This window comes from Mustela putorius, unplaced genomic scaffold (assembly GCF_011764305.1).
Source record: "Mustela putorius furo isolate JIRA1106 unplaced genomic scaffold, ASM1176430v1.1 tig00003976_pilon_pilon_pilon, whole genome shotgun sequence".
Lineage (NCBI taxonomy): Eukaryota > Metazoa > Chordata > Mammalia > Carnivora > Mustelidae > Mustela > Mustela putorius.
In genome coordinates this window covers 4,183,575-4,203,204 of record NW_025422118.1, presented here as the reverse complement: position 1 = coordinate 4,203,204, position 19,630 = coordinate 4,183,575, and the positions used below count along the sequence as shown (strand labels likewise).

General features: G+C 37.0%; 1 protein-coding gene across 6 annotated transcripts in view; it reads left to right on the top strand.

The window, feature by feature from the left end:
• The window catches only part of ADAM32 (ADAM metallopeptidase domain 32), a 184,064-nt gene that overhangs the window by 14,032 nt on the left and 150,402 nt on the right, over positions 1-19,630 (top strand). For all 6 annotated transcript variants that reach the window (XR_006604081.1, XM_045070969.1, XM_045070970.1 and 3 more), the window contains 2 exons: positions 7,831-7,910; positions 17,921-17,982. Coding sequence is in view for 5 of the 6 variants with exons in the window: in XM_045070969.1 (XP_044926904.1) it covers positions 7,831-7,910; positions 17,921-17,982 (142 nt within the window). In the remaining variant the exon portion in view is untranslated. The remainder of the gene's footprint in view (positions 1-7,830; positions 7,911-17,920; positions 17,983-19,630) is intronic.

Sequence of the window (19,630 nt, the reverse complement as noted above, 5' to 3'; positions counted from 1 at the left end):
TATATGAAGGAGCAAGTAAAATACTAAAAGGGTGGTAACAACCCCAGGAAAATATTCTTTAACCAAATCGTGATGGGGGAGAAAGGGGATAAAAAGAGGTCCAGAAAGATAAAAAGAAAAAGAAAACGAATAAAGAAAAAGGATAAAAAAAACCAATATATATTAGATAAACTAGTTAAAAAATGTTAAAAAAGAATAGGGTAAAAGTTAAAAAAAATTTAGCAGAAGAAGAGAAAAAACATTGAAAAAGAAAAAAAAATTAAATTAACTGCAAGACTAAATAATCATGGGGAGAAAACCATGAGTTCTGTGCTTTGCTTTCTCCTCCTCTGGAATTCTGCTGCTCTCCTTGGTATTGAAACTGCACTCCTTGGTAGGTGAACTTGGTCCTGGCTGGATTTCTTGTTGATCTTCTGGGGGAGGGACCTGTTGTAGTGATTCTCAAGTGTCTTTGCCCCTAGCGGAATTGCACCACCCTTACCAGGGGTCGGGCTGAGTAATCTGCTTGGGTTTGCTTTTGGGAGCTTTTGTACCCTGAGCACTTTCTGTAGAGTTCTGGAGGATGGGAATGAAAATGGCAGCCTCCCGGTCTCCCGCCCGGAGGAGCCTAGTGCCTGGGGCCCCACTCCTCAATGTGCCCTCAGAGAACCACGCCCAATTACTCCTGTCTCCCTGGCCTCCGGCCACGCTCCGAGCTCACCGAGCCTGGGACCGGTTCAAGGTAACCCTGAGCCGGGATCTCACTCCTCGGCTCTGTCTCTGTAGCTGGCTTCCCTGTTCTAATACCTGTAAGCTCTGCAACCCTCAAGACACCCCCGATCCTTCTGTGACCCTGCGGGACCTGAGGCCACGCTGAGCCTGCGTGTGCTTCAGCCCGGTTTAGCCTCTGGAGCGATGTCCCTCAGCGGAACAGACTTTAAAAGTTCTGATTTTGGGGGCGCCTGGGTGGCTCAGCGGATTAAAACACTGCCTTCGGCTCAGGTCATGATCTCAGTGTCCTGGGATCGAGCCCCACATTGGGCTATCTGCTCAGCAGGGAGCCTGCTTCCCCTTCTCTTTCTGCCTGACTCTCTGCCTACTTGTGATCTTTCTCTCTGTCAAATAAATAAATAAAATCTTTAAAGAAAAAAAAAGTCCTGATTTTGTGCTCTGTTGCTCCGCCGCTTGGTGGGAGCCGGCCCCTCCCCCCCGGCGTCTATCTTCCTGTCACTTTGGATTCACTTCTCCGCCAGTCCTACCTTTCAGAAAGTGGTTGATTTTGTTACTTGAATTGCTGTTTTTCTTCTCTTCAATCTCCTGTTGGATTTGTAGGTGTTTGCAATCTTTAGATAAGCTATCTAGCTGATCTCCTGCTAGCTGAAGTAGTCTCAGCCTGCTACTTCTCTGCCATCCTGACTCCTCCCCTCATTTTAAAATTTTTAATTAATTTTTTTAAAAAAGATTTTATTTATTTGAGAGAGAGAAGGAGAGAGCATAAGGAGAGTCTAGGGGGAGCGGGAGAAGTAGACTTCCCACTGAGTAGAAAGCCTGATGCAAGACTCGATTCCAGGACCCTGAGATCATGACTTGAGCCGAAGGCAGCCACTTAACTGACTAAGCCACCCAGGTGCCTCAAATTTTATTTTTTTTAAAATGAAGTATACGTGGCACGTATCATCCTATTAGTTTCAGATGTGCAGATAGTGATTTCAATGTTTATATATGCTACAAAACGATCTCGATGATAAGTCTGGTTACCATCAAATTTATTACAATATGATTGACTATATTCTCTTTGCTGTACATTACATCACCATGACATAATTATTTTATAACTGGAAGTTCGTACATCTTAATGTCCTTCATCTGTTTCCCCCCAGCCACTCCATCCCGTGCCCCTCTGTTAATGAACAGTTGGTTACCTCTATCTAGGAGTCTGTTTCTGTTTTGTTTTGTTTGTTCTGTTGTTTTGTTTTAGAATCCACAAACAAGTGAAATCATATGGTATTTATCTTTCTCCATCTGATGTATTTCACTTAGCATAATACCCTCTAGGTCCACCTATGTTGTTATAATAGCAAGATTTCCATTTTTATTGCTGAGTAATGGTCCATTATATATGTTTGTATATATATATCTATCACATTTTCTTTATCCATTCAACCATTGATGGGTACTTTGGTTGCTTTCATATCTTACCTATTGTAAATTATGCTGCAGTGAACATAAGAGTGCGTATATACCTTTTTGAATTGGTGTTTGTGTTTTCTTTGGTGAAATACCCAGAAATGGAATCACTGCATCATCTGGTAGCTCTATTTTTCATTTTTTGAGGACCTCCATACTGTTTTCCATAGTAGCTACACTAATTTACCTTCCTACTAACAGCGTATGAGGGTTTCCTTTTCTCCACATCCTTGTCAACACTGTTTTTTGTCTTTTTAATAATCAGTCTGATAGGTGTGAAGTGATATCTTTGTAGTTTTGATTTGCATTTCCCTGATAATTAATGATGTTAAACATCTTTCATGGGCCTGTTGGCCATCTGTGTTTTCTTTGGAGTAATGTGTATTTAAGTCCTCTGTCCATTTCTTAATTGGGTTGTTCATTTGGGGTGTTTTTAGATATTAAATTGTCTAAGTTCTTTATATATTTTGGATATTAACCCCTTATCCAATGTGTGACTTGCAAGTATCTATTCTTATTCAATAGCTTGCCTTCTCATTTTGTTGATGATTTCCTATGTTGTATAAGTTTTTTTTTAATTTGATGTAATCCCATTATTTATTTATTTAATTTTTTAAAAATAATTTTTTTCAGTGTTCCAAGATTCATTGTTTAGGCACCACACCCAGTTCTTGTGCAATAAGTGCCCTCCTTAATACCCACCGCTGGGCTCAGCTATACCCCTGCCCCCTGCCCCTCCCTAGCCCTCAGTTTGTTTCTCAGAGTCCACAGTCTCTCATTGTTCATCTCTTGCTCCAATTTCCCCCAACTCACTTCTCCTCTCCAACTCCCAATATCCTCCGTCAAGTTATTCCTTATGCTCCACAAGTAAGTGAAACCATATGATACTTGACTTTCTCTGCTTGACTTATTTCACTCAGCATAATCTCCAGTCCTATCCACATTGATACAAACATTGGGTATTCATCCTTTCTGATGGAAGTGTAATATTCCATTGTATATATGGACCGTACCTTTATCCACTTGCTTGTTGAAGGGCATCTTGGCTCTTTCCACAGTTTGGTGACTGGCCATTGCTGTTAACATTGGGGTACAGATGACCCTTCTTTTCACTACATCTGTATCTTTGGGGCAAGTACCCACTAGGGCAATTGCAGGGTCATAAGGTAGCTCTGTTTTTATTTATTTATTTTTTGCCCTTCCTTGAAGAGACTGATTGAAAAAATATTATTAAGACTGATGTCAAAGAGCTTACTGCCTGCTTTTATTGTAGGAATTTAATGGTTTCAGGTTATATATTGAAATTTTTAATCCATTTTGAATTTATATTTGTATATGGTGTGAGATAGTGGTGCAGTTTCATTCCAGAATTCCAGAATAATTTTCTCTTAGGTGATGTATTAGTGTTATTTTTGTTATAACAGGTTACCACAAATTTAGTGGCTTAAGCAATACAGATTTACTATCTTACATTTTTGTAAAATGGGTCTCATTGGGCTAAAATCAAGGAATTAGCAGTGCTGTGTTCCTTCTGAAGGCTGTAGTAGACAGTTTCCTTGTCTTTTTCAGATTCTAATGGCTGTGTGCATTCTTTGTCTGGGTTCCCTTTCTCCCGTCTTCAAAGCTAGGAGCATTGGGCTGAGTTTTTGTCATACTACCATCTTTCTGGTTCTCTCTTCTGCTTCATTCATCTTTATTTTTTAATTTAATTTTATTTTTTCAGTGTTCCACGATTCATTGTTTATGCTCCACACCCAGTACTCCAGGTTCAGGTATCCCCCAGCACCCTCCCTTCCATAACCCTGTTCGTTTCTCAGAGTCCACAGTCTCTCATGGTTCGTCTTCCCCTCTGATTTCCCCCAATTCACTTCTCCTTTCCCTCTCCTAATATCCTCCGTGTTATTCCTTATGCTCCACAAGTAAGTGAAACCATATGATAATTGACTCTCTCTGCCTGACTTACTTCACTCAGCATAATCTCCTTCAGTCCCATCCATGTTGATACAAAAAAGGTATTCATCCTTTCTGATGGAGGCATCATACTCCATTGTATATATGGACCAAATCTTCTTTTAAGGACACTTGTGATTAAATTAAGACTACATGGATAACCCAGGACAAATACCCTATTTTAAGGTCAGCTTATTTGCAAACCTAAATATACTTTGCTACATAACCTAATATATTCACAGGTTCTGGTGATTAAAGAGTATAGACATCTTTGAGAGGAATTATTATTCCCCTTACCACAGACAGTGAGATGTTAGGGTCTAGGAAGAAGTAAAACTAAAAATGATAAATACCTGAGGCAGTATGAATGGTACATTGCTCTCACTGTCAAGTGAGAATGCAAACTTTCTTCTGGAATTCTCTGCTTATTGGGTTAGAGAAAACACCTTTTTCTACCAGGGATTACATGCAGGTGCCAATGCCTGTGTTGCTTTGCTTCAGTAAAGAGACTATATTTGGAACAACGCTTGCTATTGCAGTCATCACCTGGCTAACCTTAAGACAACTCATTGTCCTTAGTGCTTATCATCTGCACAAATCAAACAAAATAGAAAAATAATAGGAATCACTGCTCTTGTATACTTCAGTTCTTTTCAGGTTTGGACTACCTTCTGGATTTAGAAATATTTGGTTTATAAATGTTTTGATGATGGTGTATATGATATTCAGAGATTTTCATTTGGCCCTCTCTACCATAATAATCCTCTTTCTTTGGGTCAGGGAGACAAATTGGGATTCCATAATATATTGATTATATCTGCTTCCACATACTGTTCTATAATTGGGCAAATTATGATAGGATGCATGTGTAGACCCATGAGTAAAATCAGATTTGATCCTAAATCTCCTGTATCACCATTCTTCTTGTAAGCATACAACTTTGCCTGATGTGAACCACAGCTACATTTTAGGTCCTCTAATAAAGTATTAGCTTAGAGCAAGTGTTTAATATTCCATACAAGGTCTGAGTAATTGGGTTTTGATTTTGCAGATCTAGTCTGAAGATTTTTCTTTCAGTTGGTTATTTCATCCAGCTTACATTTATTGATAAGAGTGAGATATTTGATCTTAGAACTTCTTAATTATATCATACTTTTTTGATATCATGTTTTTGGTAAAGTCTTTTCACTGGAAAAATTTGATTTTTTTCTTTATTTTCTGGGTACCTTTGTGTATGTTCTCTTAATTTGGAATGCTTATAGTGCTAACATAAAGGATTAAATTTTTTATTTAGGCAGTAATAGTGATTCCTCACTGTAATTAGAAAGTTTAGTATCTTATTGCTACCCACTTCCTGCTCTCCCCTTTATTATATGACTGTGGTTATTTTAAGTCTTAGTTCTCAGTTCTCCTATATTGTTATGCCATTGAACAATATGTTTCTACTTCTACCACTTGATTTTACTACTTTTACCACTTGATTTCTACCGCTTTATTCACAATTATTTTTGGGCCACAATGCTGTAAATTTAAGGAAATCAATATGCACATATGGTTTTCCTCTTCTTCTATACTGCCTGACATTATTGTATATGTTACTATATTTATATCATTTGCACTCTATTAAATAACTATAATTCTCAAGGTTGTTTTAGCCTTATTTTATATTTAAGTTTATTTAATACCTGCTGCTAACCTTTTACTTTAAGTATACTGACATCTTCATTGAAAGAATTTTTATGCCTTTTGTGACAGGGACTTTGAGCTATTTCCTTTACGTTTTTGCTTGTGAATACATCTCCTTTCTCTCTATGTTCAAATGAAAGTATTACTGGGTATGAAGTTTGAGGTTTTTCACACTTTACTTTCTTAAAGATTTTCAAAAGAACTTGTTCTTCAAATGTGTAAAAGTGTATGGGAATAGCCCTATGCTTAAAACTCTGAGACCACAGTATATATAATCAGTCTTCCAGGTATCATCTTTCATTGAAGTTTCTACATATGCATAGAACAATATGGGAATAGCCATATGCTTCTCATTGAAACTATACTATATATAAACAATTGTTCAAGTAACATCTTTTTCAATGATATATATGTGTTTGTAAATGTATGTGTAAAAAACATGTGGGAGTAGACCTATTCTTTTTTTTTTTTAATTTATTTATTTATTTTCAGCATAACAGTATTCATTATTTTTTCACCACACCCAGTGCTCCATGCAATCCATACCCTCTATAATACCCACCACCTGGTACCCTGGTACCCTATTCTTAACTGAATATAACTACATGAAGTATAATGTGCGTTTCATGTAAAACTTTATTTCATTATAATAAAAGAGTTTATAAACATATGATAGCATATAATAAGAACCCTGTGTTTGTAAATGGATGCGTAGAAGCATAAGGGAAGATCCTTGGGTTTCACTCACTGAAACTACACTGTGTATAAACTATCAAGTAAAATCTTCTTTAATTAATATAAACCCTGTAACACCCAAACTCCCTAACCCTAACCCTAACCCTAACCTTAGCCCCAAATTCCAACCTCTTAACCCCCAAACCTTAACTCCTAAACCTAAACCCTAACCATCACCCTAACCCTAATCCCCAACCCTTAAACCTAACCGTAAACTGAACTCTCTGGAGAGTTCTCTAAACAGCAGGATACCAGGCACATATACCCTCACCCCTGACCCTAAACTTAACCCTAAACCTGACATTGGCCATAAACCCTAACCCTAACCCAGAATCTGAGAAGAAAAAAAAAAAGAAAAAGAAAAGAAAAGAAGTGGCGTATGGACAATGAAATGTTATTCAGCCATAAAAAAAGAGAACAAAATCTTGACATTAGCAATGATGGATATGGAGCTGCAGAGTAGCATGCTAACTGAAATAAGTCAAGGAAAGATGAGTACCGTATGATTTCACTCATATGTGGAATTTAAGAAACGAAACAAATAAGCAAGGGTGGAGGGAGAGGCAAACCAAGAAACGGATCCTTAATTATAGAGAAAAAACTAATGGTTACCAGAGGGAGGTGAGTGGGGGCATGGGTTAAATAGGTGATGGGAATTAAGGAGTGAACTTGTGATGAGCATTGGGTGTTGTATGGAAATGTTGAATCACTATATGGTACATCTGAAACTAATATTAACATGTATTGTAACCAATTGGAATTTAAATAAAAACTTAAAAAAATACATTGTTCTTCATTTATAGTGTTGAATAATGTAAAAATTATCAGGCTAGTCTGCTTTCTCCCTAATGCTCAGTATGATTTTCTTTTTCTTCCTGTTTGCTCACAAGCCTATAGGATTTTTTCTTTCTCTTAGACACCTAATAACTTTCGTAGACTTTCTGTTTTAATTATTACTGTTATTCCTGAATTCAGGGTACTTTCCAGTCTATGGTTTCTAATCTTTTATTTCAGCAAAGTTTTCTTGAAGTTTATCTTTGACTGTTTTTTGGTCTGTTTTCCTCAGGAGTAACAAATTTTGTGTAATTTTAATACTATGCCCCTGTCTCCACCCTTTGTCCTTTCTTTGGTCTTTCATAACTCTCTTGTCTGTTTTTTAATTGTTTTCAAGATTTTTTTTAGGAGTACACAGTGATTACTCATATGTGCACAAGTGAATTCTACAAAAGAACCTGAACAAATATTTAGTCAGGTATAAAACACAATTATTAACTCTCTTTTTCCTTTCTTCAGGTTCTCAAAATTCATTTCTACAAATTGTAGTTCCAGAGAAAATCCAAGCAAATACAAGTCATAATTCAGAAGCAGAAAATGTAAGAGATATTTTTCACATTAATATTATCTGAAATGTTTATTTCTATTAATAGCAATTAAATATATCATCCCCATTATAGAATGAATATAAGTATGCAATATTACTACTGATATGGAATTTAAAGTTTTGATAGTAAAAGTAAATATAAAGATCAAAATGTGTTTTATCTAACATTTGTCACTGCTTTATGGTAAAAGTTTTAAATGTCCAAATAAATAAAAATGAGCACCTGGGTGGCTCAGTCGTTAAGATCTGCCTTTGGTTCAGGTCATGATCCCAGGCTCCTGGGATTCAGTCCTGTGTCCTGCTCCTTGCTCAGTAAGGAGTCTGCTTCTCTGTCTCCCTCTGTGTGTTTTCTCTCTCTCTCTCTCTCTCTCTCTCTCAGTCTTGCTCAAGTAAGTAGAAGACTTAGGGTCTTACATGAGGAATATCTAGATGATTGACTGAAGGGAATAATTTCTCCAAAGTGGTTAAGGAGAATCTCTTTAATATTTTTTAAAAATTTCAAATACAGTTGACATACAATGTTACATTAGTTTCAGGTGTACAACATAATGATTCAACACCTCTATACCTATGCTGTGCTCACCACAAGTGTAACTACCATCTGTCACCATTCGACACTATTATAATATCATTGACCATATTTCCTTGCTGTACCTTTTATTTTCATGACTTATGCCATATAAATGAAAGCCTGTATCTTCCACTCCCCTTCAGGCATTTTGCCCATCCCTTAAACTCCTTTCCCTCTGGCAACCATCCATTTGTTCTTTGTATTTACAGGTCCAGATCTGCTTTTTGTTTGTTTTTTTAACTTGTTTTGTTTTTTTAGAATCCTCATATGAGTAAAATCATATGTCTTTCTCAGTCTGACTTATTTCACTTAGCATAACACTCTCAGGATTCACGCATGTTATTACAAATGACAAGATTTCATTCTTATTTACTGTTATGTGATCATGTGTGTGTGTGTGTGTGTGTGTGTGTACCACTTTTTCTTTACCGATTCATTTATCAGTGGACACTTAGATTGTTTCCATATCCCAACTACTGTAAATAGTGCTGCCATACATATATGGGGTACATATATCTTTTTGAATTCATGTTTTCAGTATGTTTGTTTATTATTTATTTCCAGTATAATTATTTTATTTATTTTTTTTTTAAATTTTTTATTTTTATAAACATATATTTTTATCCCCAGGGGTACAGGTCTGTGAATCACCAGGTTTACACACTTCACAGCACTCACCAAATCACATACCCTCCCCAATGTCCATAATCCCACCCCCTTCTCCCAAACCCCCTCCCCCCGGCAACCCTCAGTTTGTTTTGTGAGATTAAGAGTCACTTATGGTTTGTCTCCCTCCCAATCCCATCTTGTTTCATTTATTCTTCTACCCACTTAAGCCTCCATGTTGCATCACCACTTCCTCATATCAGGGAGATCATATGATAGTTGTCTTTCTCTGCAACAGTATTATATTAGTTTCAAGTGTACAATATGGTGATTCTCATTGCTCATCATCATAAGTGTACTCTTAACCCCTTCCCTGTTTCACCTATCCTCACATCTATCTTCCCTCTGGAAATCACTGGTTTCTTCTCTATATTTAAGGGTCTGCTTTTTGTTTATCTTTTTTTCTTTGTTTTGTTCCTTTAATTCCACTATGAATGAAATCATATGGTATTTCTCTTTCTCTGACTGACATATTTCACTTAGCATCATACTTTCCAGATCCATTCATATTGTTGCAAATGGCAAGATACCATTATTTTTTATGGTTTAGTAATATTCTACTGTGTAGATGTACCACATCATCTTTATCTGTTCATCTATCTACGGACATTTGGGTTCCTTCCACATCTTGGCTGTTAAAAAAATAATGTGACAGTAAACATAAGGGCATACATATCTTTTCAAATTAGTGTTTTTATATTCTTTAGGCAAATACCCAATAGTGGAATTACTGGATCATATGGTTATTCTTTTCTTAATTTTTTGAGGAACCTCCATATTCTTTTCCATAGTGGCTATACAAGTTTGAATTCCCACCAAAAGTGCACTAGTTTCTTTTTTCTACCTACTTGCCAACACTTGTTGTTTCTTGTGTTTTTATTTTAGGCATTCTGACTGGTCTGAGGTGATATCTCATTATAGCTTTGATTTGCATTTTCTTGATAATAAGTGATGTTGAGGATCTTTTCATATAATGGTTGTCCATCTGTATGTCTTCTTTGGAGAAGTGTCTGTTCATGTCTAGTGCCCATTTTTAAATTGTATTATTTGAGGGTTTTTTGGTGTTAAGTTGTTAATATACATTTTAGATATTTGGTGTTAATATACATTTTGGATATTAACCTCTTATCAGATATACCATTTGCAAATACTTCCTCCCATTTGGTGAATTGTCTTTTAGTTTTTTTGATTTTTTTCTTTGGTGGTTAAGCTTTTTATTTTGTTACAGTCCCAATAGTTCAATTTTGCTTTTGTTTCCTTTGCCAGAAGAGACTTATCTAGAAAAATGTCTCTATAGTTGATGTGAAAAATTAGTGCCTATGTTTTCTTCTAGAAATTTTATATTTTTGGGTTTTTATATTTTGGGCTTTTATGCATTTTGAGTCTATTTTTGTGTATGGTATAACATAGGGGTCCAGTCTCATTCTGTTGCATGTGGCTGTCCAGTTTTTTTGCACACATCGAGAGACTATCTTTTTTTGCATGGCATATTATTTCCTGCTTTGTCAAAGATGAATTGACCCTGTAGTTATGGGTTTATTTCTAGGCTCTCTATTCTGTTCTGTTTATCTATGTGTCTGTATTTTTGTCAGTACCATGCTGTTTTGATTACTACAGGTTTGTAGTTTAATTTGAAATCTGGGGTTGTGATGCCTGCAGCTTTACTTTTCAAGATTGCTTTGGTTATTCAAGAGTCTTCTGTGCTTCCATACAAATTTCAGGATTATTTGCTCTCATTCTATTAAAAATAATGGATTAAATTGCATTGCATTAAACCTGTAGGTTGCTTTTGGATAGTAGACATTTTAACAATATTAATTCTCCCAGTCTATGTGCATGGAACATTGTTTCAATAGTGTGTGTTATCTTCAGTTTTTTTTTCATCAGTGTGTTAGAGTTTTGAGAGTACAGTCTTTAATCTCCTTGGTTAAGTTTATTCCTAAATATTTTATTATTTTTTGTGTAATTGTAAATAGGATTGTTTTCTTTTTTCTTTTTTTTGTTATTAATACATACTGTATTATTTGTTTCAGGGGTACAGGTCTGTGATTCATCAGTCTTACACAGTTCACAGCACTCACCATAGCACATACCCTTCCAAGTGTCCATCACCCAGCCACCCCTACCCTCCCTCCCCACCTCCCAGCAACCCTCAGTTTGTTTCCTGAGGTTAAGTCTCTTATGGTTTGTCTCCCTCTCTGGTTTCATCTTGTTTCATTTTTCCCTCCCTTCCCTATGATCTTCTGTCCTTTTTCTCAAATTCCTCATATCAGTGAGATCATATGATAATTGTCTTTCTCTGATTGACTTATTTTGCTTAGCATAATACCCTCTAGTTCCATCCATGTTGTTGCAAATGGTAAGATTTTGGTTTTTTTATGACTGCATAGTATTCCAGTGTGTGTGTGTGTGTGTGTGTGTGTGTGTGTGTGTGTAACTCACATCTTCTTTATCCATTCATCTGTTGATGGACATTGGGGTGTACATGCCCCTTTGGAATACTACATTTGTATCTTTAGGGTAAATACCCAATAGTGCAATTGCTGGGTCGTAGGGTAGCTCTATTTTCAGTTTTTTGAGGAACCTACACACTGTTTTCCAGAGTGGTTGCAGCAGCTTGCATTCCCACCAACAGTGTAGGAGGGTTCCCCTCTCTCCGCATCCTCGCTAGCTTCTGTCATTTCTTGACTTGTTAATTTTAGCCATTCTGACTGGTGTGAGGTGGTATCTCACTGTGCTTTTGATTTGTGATTTCCTGATGCCGAATGATGTGGAGCACTTTTTCTTGTGTCTGTTGGCCATCTTCTCTTCTTTGCAGACATGTCTGTTCATGTCCTCTGCCCATTTCTTGATTGGATTATTTTTTCTTTCTTTTTTTTTTTTTTTAAAGATTTTATTTATTTATTTGACAGAGAGAGATCACAAGCAGGCAGAGAGGCAGGCAGAGAGAGAGGAAGGGAAGCAGGCCCCCTGCTGAGCAGAGAGCCCCATGCAGGACTTGATCCCAGGACCCCGAGGTCATGACCTGAGCCGAAGGCAGTGGCTTAACCCACTGAGCCACCCAGGCGCCCCTGGATTATTTTTTCTTTGGTGTTGAGTTTGATAAGTTATTTATAGATTTTGGATACTAGCCCTTTATCTGATCTGTCATTTGCAAATATCTTCTCTTATTCTGTCGAATAGTCTCTTGGTTTTGTTGACTGTTTTCTCTGCTGTGCAAAACGTTTTGATCTTGATGAAGTCCCAATAGCTCATTTTTGCCCTTGCTTCCCTAGCCTTTGGTGATATTTCTAGGAAGAAGTTGCTGCAGCTGAGGTTGAAGAGGTTGCTGCCTGTGTTCTCCTCAAGGATTTTGATGGATTCCTTTCTCACATTGAGGTCTTTTATCCATTTGGAGTCTATTTTTGTGTGTGGTGTAAGGAAACGGTCCAATTTCATTTTTCTGCATGTGGCTGTCCAGTTTTCCCAACACCATTTGTTGAAGAGACTCTTTTTCCCATTGGAGATTCTTTGCTGCTTTGTCAAAGATTAATTGACCATAGAGTTGAGGGTCCATTTCTGGGCTCTCTATATTCTGTTCCATTGATCTATGTGTCTGTTTTTGTGCCAGTACCATAATGTCTTGATGATGACAGCTTTGTAATAGAGCTTGAAGTCTGGAATTGTGGTGCTGCCAACTTTGGTTTTCTTTTTCAATATTTCTCTGGCTATTTGGGGTCTTTTCTGGTTCTGTATAAATTTTAGGATCATTTGTTCCATTTCTTTGAAGAAAGTTGATGGTCTTTTGATATGGATTGCATTCAATGTATAGATTTCTCTAGGCAGCTTAGACATTTTTACAATATTTTTTCTTCCAATTTATGAGCATGGAATGTTTTTCCATTTCTTTGTGTCTCCCTCAATTTCTTTCATGAGTACTCTATAGTTTTCTTAGTACTGATCCTTTGCCTCTTTGATTAGGTTTATTCTTCTGTATCTTATGGTTTTGGGTGCAATTGTAAATGGATCAACTCCTTAATTTCTCTTTCTTTGTCTTGCTGTTGGTGTATAGAAATGCAACTGATTTCTGTGCATTGATTTTATATCCTGACACTTTACTGAATTCCTGTAGGAGTTTCAGCAGTTTTGAAGTAGAGTTTTTGGGTTTTCCACATAAAGTATCATATCATTCGCAAATAGTGATAGTTTGACTTCTTCTTTGCCAGTTTGGATGCTTTTATTTTTTGTTGTCTCATTGCTGAGGCCAGGATCTCTAGTACTATGTTGAATAGCAGTGGTGATAGCGATCAGCCCTGCCATGTTCTTGACCTTAAGGGAAAAACTCTGTTTTCCCCATCCGAATAATATTCACCTTGGGTTTTTCATAGATGGCTTTGATGATATTGAGGTATGTACACTCTGTCCCTATACTGTGAAGAGTTTTGATCAAGAAGGTATGCTGTATTTTGTCAAATGCTTTTTCAGCATCTATTGAGAGTATCATATGGTTCTTGTTCTTTCTTTTATTAATGTATTGTATCACATTGATTGATTTGTAGCTGTTGAACCAACCTTGGAGCCCAGGAATAAATTCCACTTGGTCGTGGTGAATAATCCTTTTAATGTACTGTTGGATCCTATTGGCTAGTATTTTGGTGAGAATTTTTGCATCTATGTTCATCAGGAATATTGGTCTGTAATTCTCCTTTTTGATGGAGCCTTTGTTTGGTTTTGGGATGAAGGTGATGCTAGCCTCATAAAATGAATTTGGAAGTTTTCCTTCCATTTCTATTTTTTTTGGAACAGTTTCAGGAGAATAGGTATTAATTATTCTTTAAATGTTTGGTAGAATTCCCCTGGGAAACTGTCTGGTCCTGAGCTTTTATTTGGAGATTTTTGATGAGTGCTTCCATCTTTTTACTGGCTATGGGTCTGTTCAGGTTTTCTGTCTCTTTCTGGTTCAGTTTTGGTAGTTTATACATTTCTAGGAATGTATCCATTTATTCCAGATTGTCAAATTTGCTGGTGTGTAGTTGCTCATAAAATGTCCTTATAGTTGTATTTCTTTGATGCTGCTTGTGATCTTTTCTCTTTCATTCATGATTTTATTTAATTGGCTCCTTTCTCTTTTCTTTTTGATAAATATGGCCAGGGGTTTATCAGTCTTAACTCTTTCAAAGAACCAGCTTCTCGTTTTGGGTCTTTTGATTTCTATTTCATTGATTTCTGTTCTGACCTTTATTATTTCTTTTATTCTGCTGGGTTTAAACCTTGAGTGATAGCTGCAGCCATCACCTGCCCTTGAATAACACTGTCGTTGATATCCCTGCAAACTTTAATATATGTACTCAAGTCTTTGCTTTTCCAAGGTCTGATGGCTTCTTTACACCATTTATTAGCCTGCTCATAAACCAGCTGTTTCATCAATGGGATGACTGTCTCTACCTCCCAAATATTCGACCAGCTGTTTGCATCAGCCTCGCTACAAAATCAGCATATGCTTCATTTGGTCCTTGTATTACCTTAGACAGCTGACCCTGTAAATCCCCACTGCCTTGAATTGTCTTCCCATGCTTTAGTGGCTGCTGCGGCTATTTGCAGATACATCGCAGGGTTGTATTGTATTTGGGCCTGCTTTCCCATATACGGTCCTATTCCCATTAACATTTCTAGGTCCCACTGAGGATTTCCAGCTGCTGCATTATGGCAGGCAGTGTCCTCCAAAGAACTAAGGGCTTGGGGGAAAAATCCATACGGGCTGAATGTCTTTCAGCTGCTGCTTGACCGTTTTTATCCTAGCAGTTTTCGTTTTTAACAGCATGCATTGGCCTTTAGAAGGTCCTTTAGGGAACCCTCTAACCTCGACTTTGACAGTCCAGATCCCATAATTAGAATCCCAACCTAATGGCTGTTCCGCGTATACTTGCAGCTAAATCCCGGCTCTAAGGCCGCCCTGCTTCTTATTGCGGACTTGTACAAGTTAATCCCGGCTCTAAGGCTGCCCTGCTTCTTATTGTGGACTTGTACAAGATTCCCACCACTTTGATTGTGGTCCCTTCCCCGCTTACCTGCGGTTTCAATAAGAAAATCCTGGCTCTATGGCCACCCCGCTTCTTGTTGCGGTCTTGTACAAGTTTCCCACCACCTTTGTCATGGTTTTACCCCGCTTACCTGTGGACTTCTCCCTTGCAAAGTTTTTCTATTTTTACTCCCCGCTTTACCACGGAATTCCCACTTTTGAACGTGGCCTTTACTCCCCACTTTACCGTGGAATTCCCATTTTGAACGTGGCTAATGTCCCCGCTTACCTGTGGACCTTTACTCCCCGCTTTCCTGCGGATTACCTTGCAAGATTCCTTTTTTTAGTTCCTGGGTGCCGGTGCCATTTATCGCCCTCGCCCCACAAGGACAACAAGAACCCCAGTTCGGATGCATCTTCTCTCTCTATTTCCACAAGTCTACACACTTATATACGCTTACATGACCAATCAGCGAGCAGGGTACAGGAGGGAGCGAATCAGGCCATGCACCTAAATGAACAACTTCTCTAACAACCAATGCTGTTTACTTCCTCTTTGGGCGTTCCGCTTAGTCTCACGAGGCAATCCTAACCTGGCCAGGAGCCATCTTTTAATGGCGGAGGCCGCCCTGGCCAGGGGCCTGCCTCCGACATCCAGCTATCATCTTTATAATTATCATTCTGAACTCTAATTCTGACATCTTACTAATATCCACAATGATTGGGTACCTAGCAAAAGTATTTTCTTTATCATTTCTTGAATGGCTGATTTAGTGGTGATGAATTCCTTAACATTTGTTCATCTGGGAAACTATTTATCTCTCCTCTTATTTTGAATGATATCCTTGCTGGATAGAGTATTCTTGGCTGCAGATTTTTTTTTTTTCCTTTTAGCACTTTAAATATATCATGCCAGTCTCTTTTGGCCTACAAAGTTTCTGCTGATAAATCACCTGATAATTTTCTGAGATTGCCCTTGTATATAACTGTTTTCTATTAGTGCTTTTAAAATTCTCTTCACTTCTTTGTGCCATTTTAATTATTACATGTCTTGGTGTAGACCCCTTTGGGTTGATTTTGTTGGGGGTTCTCTCTGATGCCTGGATCTGGATTTCTATTTTCCCAGGTTAGTGACTTTTTCCTTCGTTATTTCCTTGAATATGTTTTCTTCCCTCTTTTCTCTCTCTCTGCTCCTTCTGGGATTCCTATAATGCTAATGCTGTTGTACTTGTTATACTATTCTCATTTTTTATTATTCTTTTACTCTTTGCTCTTAAGCTTGATTGCTTTCCATTACTCTGTCTCCTGGTTTTCTGGTTTCTTCTTCTCCTTCCTCTTGTTTATTATTCCCTCTGGTGTATTTTAAATTTCTGTTACTGAGTTCTTCATCCCAAATTGGTTCTTTTTAGATTTTCTGTTTCTTTGTTTAAGTTCTAATGGAGATCTTCTTAAGTCCAGTGAGTATCTTTATGAGCATTACTTTGAATTCTCTTTCAGGCATATTGCTTATCTTCATTTCATTTAGCTCTTTTGCTGTGAATTTATTAGCTTGTTTATTTTCATTTGAGATATACTTTTCTGTCTTCTCATTTTGTCTCTTTGTGTCTGTTTCTGTGTGTTAGGAAAGTCAACTACTTCTGCTCTGGAAAGTAGTGGCTTTATGAAGAAGAGGTGCTGTAGTGCCCTGAAGTGTGATGTCCCCTATTTACCAGAATCTGGTGCTCCATTGGTGTCACCTATGTATGTTGTATGTGTCCTAATGTGACTGAGAGGCATATGCCTTATGTCCAGTTGTCTGCAGTGTTTCTTTTTTCCTTTTGTGGGGAATGCTTGGTCCCTCTGTTGTGAAGCGGTCAGTCTGGGGCCACCTTAGGCTTGAATTGAGCAGACCAGATGTTTGCCAGGACTGCAGTCTCAGCACACTGCAGGGTGCTGTTCTGCCTGTGTTGTCCCCCAAGAAGTTCTTGTTGGTGGGAAGGGTCTGCAGTGAGACCAGATATCTATCCACAGTCTGTTTGTTGGAGTTTCAGAGACTTCAAACTACCAGGCTATCTCTGTGTTGCGCCTTATGGGGTTTTTGTGGGTGGGAGAGCTGACAGTCACAAATCCTAGAAGCCTTATCTTTTTCTGTGTTCTGGTATTTGTGTCTTTTTGGTTTTCATATGCTTATGTTTTCTTTTCAGTGATGCGCTAACTCTTGCTTTTTACGTGTTCTCTGAGTTGGATAAAATCTCATCACTTAGCTTCAGCAACTTAGTGATATTGCAACTTATTGTTATCCATGTTTTAACTTGATAGTAGTGATAGAGTAAAAAACAATACCAAATTTTGTTCAAGAATTTTCTACTTAAAAATATAGGAATCAGGCAATGCATTTTAAGAAAACAGTTAAATATCTTTGTGCCTGATAGAATAAACTTTGCTGATATAGGATGTCTTATTATCCCAGTGATGCCACCTACATAGAAATTATAGTATAACATGTGGTCTCTAATTTCAGAAGAAGTTAAAATTCAGTTATATATAGTTATATATAGATTTCTGATCCCATATAAATTCTTATGTTAGGCTTATTTTTGTAGAAATTGGGTTATATAATAAATACATAATATTATTTTAAATATTTTTTGCATATTTTAAATCATATATAGTCTGAGACATTTTAATCAAGACATTTTAGGGAATGTTTGGAGGGATTGATTGATACAAAATTATTGTTTTGCTGCTGTTTCATGAATCTTCATTTCATTTGCTCTGGATTCTCTAGGAACAGATATCCTATACTATTACAATAGATGAGAAGCCATACACTGTACATCTTAAGCAAAGGTAATTTTTATTCATTTACTTTTGTATTTCATTTTGTTGATATGAATTTATTTACTTAAAATAAAAATGGAGAGTTAAAAATAATTAATGTAGTTGTTATTAAACATTTTAGTTGTTTCAACAGATGCTTTCCTGAGAATTAATTTAATTTTTGGTCCTAACGCCTCAAGTAGTCTTTTGTGAATAGAGGGGAACAGAAAAAAAATAAGCCCCCCCCATGAAGATTAATCTATATGATCTTATGTTGTTGACAGAACCAGAAAGACCTATATAATCAGGACAGAATGTTGGAATAAGAAGTAAGTCTGTAAGTTTATCAGGATTTGATCAGAGAGACAGGCCTGGAATAAGGAATTTATTATGGAATGAGACTATACACTTGTGAGAGTTTATGAAAAATAGTGCTAGCTGTGTACTTCCCTCAGAGAACTGAAAAAGTAATTGAAATAACGTTCTGCAGGGTTTAATTCTCTCATGGAAACCAGGAAACAATGGAAATGTCTCTCATGTAGAGAAAAGTTGGCTTAGAATTAGTTTGTGACTTTGAATAGGATAATTTCAGTTAAATTTTGATTATAGAACTAGACTATATGGTATTAGGGAGAGGTGGATTGTGAGAAACTTAAGGTAGTAAGTTATAAATAACTTTTTCAAAAATGTTTGGCAGAAAAAGAAGAAACAAGTGCAGATGAATGCTTTTTAAGAAGGAAGAAAAGTTTTTAGGCTGGAGGGAATTTTCTTAGAGATGTATAAACAAGCTATTTATTGTATAAAATGCCAAAGAATAGGATTGAGTAAAAGAAGAGTTAACCAACTTCTGTAGACAGAAGGGAAGATATGGTAAATAGCAACTCAAAGATCTTTTCAAGTGTGTAAGAGGGAAAGTGAGAGTACTCAGTGCATTTGAACATCTTATCAGGACTGTTAACAGTGGTAAGAATTATAGGGACTGGAGTTTAGAAGGTGGGAAAACATGGGTGTATTGTTTTGGGAAATTACTTGCATAATGATTATGATTATCACTATTATGCATAGTGATAATTAGGAAGATATTACAAATAACTTCTATGAGAAATAGCAGAAAGCAGAACTATGTAGAGGTAGGGTATTTTTTTCCTTTTGAGATATATACTGAGGTGACAGGAAAAGATTAGCGAACACTGGATTTAGTGGTAGCAGAGATTTGGTGTAGCAGTGAAGGAGAAGAGGAACAAATCTGAGTCAGGGGAAATGTGGGCTCAATTTTGAAAAAATTAGATATGAAGTGCTTGTAGGATATCCTAAGGGAAATGTCCAGTTGACAGTTTAGAATGTGAATGTGAATTTCAAAGCCATCTATTTATGTAGGTATAAATGAAGCACCAGAAATGAACAAGATAAACCTGTAGAGGAAGGAGTGAATATCAAAGATGAGAAGGAAGAACAACCCAGAGGTGAATGCCATGGAAACACTTAAGAGAAGAAATAAGGACCCAGATGAAGGGACTCTTAAAGTATACAGAAAGATATTAGGGAAGCCAGGTGGAAATAGTATGATTGAAATTGAAGAGTAGATGGCTTAAAAAAGGGAATTGTGATCAATAGTATGTCTGTGTCAGAGTACTTTTATTTGACTTCAAACTGCATTTTGGATTTGACATCTATGAGG